Genomic DNA, 8128 nt, shown 5'->3' with positions numbered 1-8128 from the left:
GTTGTTTAGTGTTGTGTTGTTTAGTGTTGTGTTGTTTAGTGTTGTGTTGTTCAGTGTTGTGTTGTTCAGTGTTGTATTGTTCAGTGTTGTTTAGTGTTGTGTTGTTTAGTGTTGTGTTGTTTAGTGTTGTGTTGTTTAGTGTTGTGTTGTTCAGTGTTGTGTTGTTCAGTGTTGTGTTGTTCAGTGTTGTGTTGTTCAGTGTTGTGTTGTTTAGTGTTGTGTTGTTTAGTGTCGTGTCGTGTTATTTTGTGGCTTTGCTGGTATGCATCCCACTTTTTACATTTATTTTGCCCCACCAAGTTTTACATGCTAAAATCGCCACGGCACATACAGTAGGTTACAGTGTTGTGCAAACCATAACCGGGGCCGGCCCCAATCAACTCTTCAAAATATTAGGCCCGGGCTGAAAATCTAATTTCTTACATTACGTTTGTTTATGGGGGCAGGAGAATTAAGGAAGAGGAAACTCAAATGACCTTTGATCGCTTTCATTATCATTTTTACATTTGCAAAAAGAGAAAATAATTTTTCATGCCACGAGAGTACCCAGATCCAGCTAAACAGGTTCCGGAACAAAAAGGTCCCAAACAGAGAGGTGGGATCCGGCTCAAATGAACCACTGCTCTCCTCCCATGAGCCAGCCAATTCCAACCAATCAACCCCTCCTGTTTCTGGAACGCTCCGACCATCCAGTCTAGAACCAGGATATATTAGTGACCATTATAATGAAGTCATTATAGAGCAGGACCTCTGGTGGGCCATTAGTAGAAGTAGCCTGTTAATAACGACACACACACACACACGACACACACACACACACACACACACACACACACAGACACACGCACACACACACACACACACACACACACACACACACACACACACACACACACACACACACACACACACACACACACACACACACACACACACACACACACACACACACACACACACACACACACACACACAAACACACACACACACATGGATACAATCAGTTTTCTTTCATTTCCTTCCTCAGACAACTATACATAAGAATGACTAGTTGGCACGTTCTCCAGGATCTTTAGATTCATTACTTTGAAATGAATCTGATGTGAAAAGATCTGATGTGATTGGTCAAAAGACCAATTAGTTGAAACAATATCAGAATTGGGCTGCCTGTGTGAACACAGCCTTTTGGAAGCAGATGTTCCCTTTTCCACAAATCACAAAGTGATTCAGCGACAAAGTAATTTGGTTTTGTCGCCGGGAACAAATATACGCACACACACACACACACTCACACTCACACACACCAACCAATAAAAACAACAAAATCTAACTGCAAGTCATACGTAAAAGTTGTACAACTTACAGGGAAGATAATATGAACACATTAAACATTGACTGTTGTTGTATCCCAAATAGCACCCTATTCCCTATATAGTTCACTATGTAGAGAATAGGTTTCCATTTGGGACACAGACAATCCTCTCCTCAGACTCTACAGTTCCTCCAAGCCTGCGGAGCCCAAACTGCCAAGCTCTCTGACTGCAGTGATTGAGTCTACTAAACATGACCAGACAGACAGACTGCAACACAGAGTAAATAAAGTGAGTCATTGCCTGCTTACTGCCAACTCATTCAACCCCTGGTTCCTTTTCCCTGCTTACTGCCAACTCATTCAACCTCTGGTTCCTTTTCCCTGCTTACTGCCAACTCATTCAACCTCTGGTTCCTTTTCCCTGCTTACTGCCAACTCATTCAACCCCTGGTTCCTTTTCCCTGCTTACTGCCAACTCATTCAACCCCTGGTTCCTTTTCCCTGCTTACTGCCAACTCATTCAACCCCTGGTTCCTTTTCCCTGCTTACTGCCAACTCATTCAACCTCTGGTTCCTTTTCCCTGCTTACTGCCAACTCATTCAACCTCTGGTTCCTTTTCCCTGCTTACTGCCAACTCATTCAACCCCTGGTTCCTTTTCCCTGCTTACTGCCAACTCATTCAACCCCTGGTTCCTTTTCCCTGCTTACTGCCAACTCATTCAACACCTGGTTCCTTTTCCCTGCTTACTGCCAACTCATTCAACCTCTGGTTCCTTTTCCCTGCTTACTGCCAACTCATTCAACCTCTGGTTCCTTTTCCCTGCTTACTGCCAACTCATTCAACCTCTGGTTCCTTTTCCCTGCTTACTGCCAACTCATTCAACCTCTGGTTCCTTTTCCCTGCTTACTGCCAACTCATTCAACCTCTGGTTCCTTTTCCCTGCTTACTGCCAACTCATTCAACCCCTGGTTCCTTTTCCCTGCTTACTGCCAACTCATTCAACCCCTGGTTCCTTTTCCCTGCTTACTGCCAACTCATTCAACACCTGGTTCCTTTTCCCTGCTTACTGCCAACTCATTCAACCTCTGGTTCCTTTTCCCTGCTTACTGCCAACTCATTCAACACCTGGTTCCTTTTCCCTGCTTACTGCCAACTCATTCAACCCCTGGTTCCTTTTCCCTGCTTACTGCCAACTCATTCAACCCCTGGTTCCTTTTCCCTGCTTACTGCCAACTCATTCAACCCCTGGTTCCTTTTCCCTGCTTACTGCCAACTCATTCAACCCCTGGTTCCTTTTCCCTGCTTACTGCCAACTCATTCAACCTCTGGTTCCTTTTCCCTGCTTACTGCCAACTCATTCAACACCTGGTTCCTTTTCCCTGCTTACTGCCAACTCATTCAACACCTGGTTCCTTTTCCCTGCTTACTGCCAACTCATTCAACCCCTGGTTCCTTTTCCCTGCTTACTGCCAACTCATTCAACCCCTGGTTCCTTTTCCCTGCTTACTGCCAACTCATTCAACCCCTGGTTCCTTTTCCCTGCTTACTGCCAACTCATTCAACCCCTGGTTCCTTTTCCTGCTTACTGCCAACTCATTCAACCCCTGGTTCCTTTTCCCTGCTTACTGCCAACTCATTCAACCCCTGGTTCCTTTTCCCTGCTTACTGCCAACTCATTCAACCCCTGGTTCCTTTTCCCTGCTTACTGCCAACTCATTCAACCCCTGGTTCCTTTTCCCTGCTTACTGCCAACTCATTCAACCCCTGGTTCCTTTTCCCTGCTTACTGCCAACTCATTCAACCCCTGGTTCCTTTTCCCTGCTTACTGCCAACTCATTCAACACCTGGTTCCTTTTCCTGCTTACTGCCAACTCATTCAACACCTGGTTCCTTTTCCCTGCTTACTGCCAACTCATTCAACCCCTGGTTCCTTTTCCTGCTTACTGCCAACTCATTCAACCCCTGGTTCCTTTTCCCTGCTTACTGCCAACTCATTCAACCCCTGGTTCCTTTTCCCTGCTTACTGCCAACTCATTCAACCCCTGGTTCCTTTTCCCTGCTTACTGCCAACTCATTCAACCCCTGGTTCCTTTTCCCTGCTTACTGCCAACTCATTCAACCCCTGGTTCCTTTTCCCTGCTTACTGCCAACTCATTCAACACCTGGTTCCTTTTCCCTGCTTACTGCCAACTCATTCAACACCTGGTTCCTTTTCCTGCTTACTGCCAACTCATTCAACCCCTGGTTGGTTTGGTAGCCAGCCAAAGTCCTCACTTCTTTCCTCTCAGTGCCACGGTCTGCATTCGTTCTAACCTCATCCCCAGACTCGGGCTCAATTTCTACGGCATGTAGAGAACAGGCTGGGATTACGTTTGTCCTAAATGGTACCGTATTACTTTTGGACACCCTTTTCCACTTCGCACACTACTTTTAGTCACCCTATTCCCTTAGTGGACAAAAGTAGAGCACTACATGAGGAATAGGGTGACACTTTAAATGCAGACACATGCGATCGTGCATCACTGTTCAAAGCTGCGCTCCTGTTGCCATGGAACCCGGTCAGTAAACATAGAGGCGTGTTAAAGACACAGGGCGGAGGGATGCAGTGGAGTTACCATGGAGCTGGGGGGAGAGGAGTACCTGTGGTGTAGGGGGAGAGAGGTCTGTTTCAGACAGCAGGGAGGAGGGATGCAGTGGTGTTACCATGGAGCTGGGGGGAGAGGAGTACCTGTGGTGTAGGGGGAGAGAGGTCTGTTTCAGACAGCAGGGAGGAGGGGAGGGGACGGAGGAGAGGAGGGGACGGAGGAGAGGAGGGGATGGAGGAGAGGAGGGGGGGGGTACCTGTGGTGTAGGGGGAGAGAGGTCTGTTTCAGACAGCAGGGAGGAGGGGAGGGGACGGAGGAGAGGAGGGGACGGAAGAGAGGAGGGGATGGAGGAGAGGAGGGGACAGAGGAGAGGAGGGGACGGAGGAGAGGAGGGGACGGAGGAGAGGAGGGGACGGAAGAGAGGAGGGGATGGAGGAGAGGAGGGGATGGAGGAGAGGAGGGGACGGAAGAGAGGAGGGGACAGAGGAGAGGAGGGGACGGAGGAGAGGAGGGGACGGAGGAGAGGAGGGGACAGAGGAGAGGAGGGGACGGAAGAGAGGAGGGGACGGAGGAGAGGGGGGGACAGAGGAGAGGAGGGGGAGGAGGAGAGGAAGGGGAGGAGGAGAGGAAGGGGAGGAGGAGAGGAGGGGATGGAGGAGAGGAGGGGGAGGATGAGGAGAGGAGGGGAAGGAGAAGAGGGGAAAGAGGAGGGGCAGGAGGACAGGAAGAGTTGAATGCCCTACAGTACCCCCTCAAAGGTATAAACACCCTATCTACAGAAGAACACAAGATGAGAAGGTTGGGTTTCAAACCCTTCTGAAGTCAGCTAGAAATAACTGATGATGATGATGATGACCACAGAGAACTTGAAGAAATTCTCAAAAGGACCAAGACATTTCCGATCTGTAGTCTGAGAGGTGCACGTCTGAAAAGTAATATGACACACAATGGGACTAGAGAGCTTAATGGACCAACTGAAAAGAGAAGACACCTTCACTCACACAGACGTTTGGGCTTTCTGTCCCAAAAGGGGTCATTTTGTCATCTCTGTTCCTCTTCATCACAGTGATGATGAGGCTATATCTCTAGAATATACTTGGACAGGTGTAGATCCTCTCACACTTGCTGTAAAGTGACTTTTATGAAAGTTAAACTCATTATTTAAGTCTGTGATTTTTTTGCCATGTCTTTGGAATAGAAAATAGCAAGAATGCTATTTGGTCTTTAGAATACAAAAAGTTTATTTACATTAACATCGTTTAAAAAAAAACAGGCAGCCATTAACATAATATCCATCTACTTCATGTCAACAAACTGAGATTGGGAACTTTTCCAGCCAGACACTTTGCCTAGCTACTGTAACGATCGTTCACAGCTTTTGCATTCAGTAACTGCGACGCTGTGTCGACTATAAAGTCTAGAGTTTTAGTAATTTACCTTTGGGTTCAGCACCAGTTGCTGCTCATCAAAGTGCAGCAGAGCCACGGAGTTCGACTCGGAATTATTGACGAATATCTGCAGACACGGATACAGCGAGGTCCCCTTGCAGTCCGCCCCGCACGTGAACACGCACTCGAACATCTCCTCCGGTCTGAGCACGGACACCACGGTGCAGTTGGCCGGTTTGCTCTGCATGCTCTGTAGAGTTGGACTGAGCCAGCAGAACCCGAGGATAAAGAGGGACAGGATGCCACAGACGATGAGGAACAGTCCTAGTCGGATACTCTTATCCTCCGCCTCCGAGTACTCGTATGACACCCTCATTTTCGCCATTATGCTTCTCGTCGGTCTGAAAATAGCTCGAAAGTGACGGAGAGGAGAGCTGGAGAGGGGCTTCTCTCTCTCTGCGCTGTGTTGCCCCAAACACTGGCAGCCTCCAGGAAAACGTCCCTCTCACTCAACCGGACTCCGCGGTCTCTCTTCTGTATGTTCTATTTCTTTCTCACTCCGGTGTCAACGAGGAGAACTTTGCGAAAGCGGAGCAGCTGCGGTCCAGCCTGTGCCTGCCCCCCTCCTCCCCTCGCTCTTATGCGCGTGATATCTACTTCACATCACAACGGTCCGTAGAGGTGTGGATTTTGCTGAAAGGCTGGATGTTGCATCTGGGATTAGGTTCGGAGTGAATGCCCCTCCCTTGACTGGCGATCAGAGGATGCGCAGCAGCGGTCCCTCGCCGTCCCTGACTCCGACATCCATCACTTCGCTGTGGACAAACGGGTCTACTGTTGCCCCTTTAGAGATGGAGACAGCTCTCTCTGCTCACGGTGCCAAGAGGTCTGAGGACCAGCCCATATAGCCTGAGGCGAGGAGCTTTCTAGAGTTAAAAATAGGTATCTTCTGCTGACACCAATGTTACCAACTTCATTACGCAGATTGGACGGTATTGTTTTGACGCATCACTACAGGGTGCACCTGTTGACAGACTAGGCTAGCTAGTTACTGTTAACACGTTCAATAACACAAATAATGGCCTACGTCATTAAGCTTTGGACACATGATAACTTGGCTTGGCATACAAAAACAAAGCTTATAGTTGACCAATCAAAAAGCAAGCATTATACCATGCGAGTTTTAACGTAATCAGCAGTGCCCGCCAACGGTTACGGTGGTGTTACGGTGCTCGGTGGCGTGCACGTGGCAGAAAAGCCTAAAGCTAGTCTGCATCTGTTCATTTCCTAGATGTACAGAATCATTTTGGGGTTTTCCTGAATAGCACATAGAAACATACACACACACACAAAAACACACGCACATAGCGTAAGGGCCATTAACCACGCTTGTCAACTCTGGTTTGTATCTTTTAAAGTCTTTAGACTTACCTCGCCGCCAGGCTCAATTGTTATATCGGCATATAGAGAGAGACGGCTGGACTGGGGAGGATAATATTTGAGCCCCAATTCCAGTGGCAATTTTAGCCTGTAGATCTTGGTGGGGCAAACTAAAACATTTTGGGTGGGATGCATGCCAGCAAAGCCACTACACAACACATCACTAAACAATACATTAATTGCACTATAACGGTGACAAACGGTGCCCACAAACTGTTAGGGCCTACATAAAGCTGGCCCAACACCTTACCACTGCTACACCTGGCTATCAGCAGAGTCCCAACAGCAGCCCCAACACCTTACCACTGCTACACCTGGTTTTCAGCGGAGCCTTGTCTGGCAGTGAAACAGTTAATTCAGCCTATTTTACTGCCTTATGCATAGCTGATATGGCTGACTTGCTTAAACAAATGTGGTTTCTACTGCCAATTGAGATGTAAAAACTATGGCATAAGGGGACGACAAGCGGATAAGAGGCAATCCGTAATTTCGATGAAGACATTAATGAGCGAGCGACGACGGACGTAGTCAATATAACTATTTGTTCAGCACTTTTGAAATGTACAGCGACAGAATTCAGAACATGGGCCGTTTATTTATTTATTTATATGTGACACGTATTAATGACAAAATAACATGCAAAACAGGTAACCGCTGGGGCTCAAAACCCCATGCCCTGAATGACGGGCCGCCGCTGCCCAATTCCAATCTACATTCTACAGGGGCGGACTGGTCGTCTGGCATTGTTGGCAAATGGCTGATCCATTTTTTGAGCTATTTGGCCTGTCTAAACTTGTTTTTTTTTGTGCGCAAAAGTATCATTATCTGGCTGATAATGGGCGCCTCAAGGAATAAAATGGGCCGGTGTTGTAGAAATGCCAGGGCCGATTTCTGGTCCCAGTCCGCCCCAGCCAATCTCTAGCTCTACTTTTCACACATGTCCAGTCTCATTGTCCTCCCTGATCTGTGGATGTAACAGAGGTGGTTTAGTAAACCACTCTCAGCTGATATCCTTGCCTGAGACCTGAAGAATTGTGTTAGCTCCCCCAAGCTAATGCCTAGACTTTATCCCAGCAGGCTAACACAGTCTTGTGATTACGCATGAGACCTGGATTCAAACCAAGTCAGGCATGTGAGGATAGGATAGACTTTTCCAGCCCAATTCTGATCTTTTTTCTACTAATTGATTGATTGATTGGTCTTTTGACCAATCATATCAGATCTTTTCACATCAGATCTTTTTCAGAACTGATCTGATTCTGATTGGTCAAAAGACCTATTACTGAAAAAATATCACAACTGGGCTGCCTGTGCGAACGCAGCCTAAGCAACACCCACAATTCTCATGGCCGGTGCATTGTATGTCTACATCATTACAGATGTAGGATCTTAATTTGAGCC

At 47.5% G+C, this 8128-nt stretch overlaps 1 protein-coding gene across 1 annotated transcript; it reads right to left on the bottom strand.

Moving 5' to 3' along the window:
• Nucleotides 1–5324: 5324 nt before the first annotated feature.
• LOC120040116 (calcium-activated potassium channel subunit beta-4-like) lies at nucleotides 5325–5672 on the bottom strand. The gene has a single exon (XM_038985364.1). The coding sequence runs from the start codon at nucleotides 5670–5672 to the stop codon at nucleotides 5325–5327; it is 348 nt and encodes a 115-aa protein (XP_038841292.1).
• Nucleotides 5673–8128: the final 2456 nt, after the last annotated feature.

Source organism: Salvelinus namaycush, unplaced genomic scaffold, assembly GCF_016432855.1.
Source record: "Salvelinus namaycush isolate Seneca unplaced genomic scaffold, SaNama_1.0 Scaffold3245, whole genome shotgun sequence".
In the NCBI taxonomy this organism is placed as follows: domain Eukaryota; kingdom Metazoa; phylum Chordata; class Actinopteri; order Salmoniformes; family Salmonidae; genus Salvelinus; species Salvelinus namaycush.
Note: the sequence above shows the minus strand (reverse complement) of the source record. Positions and strands in the feature narration are given on the sequence as shown.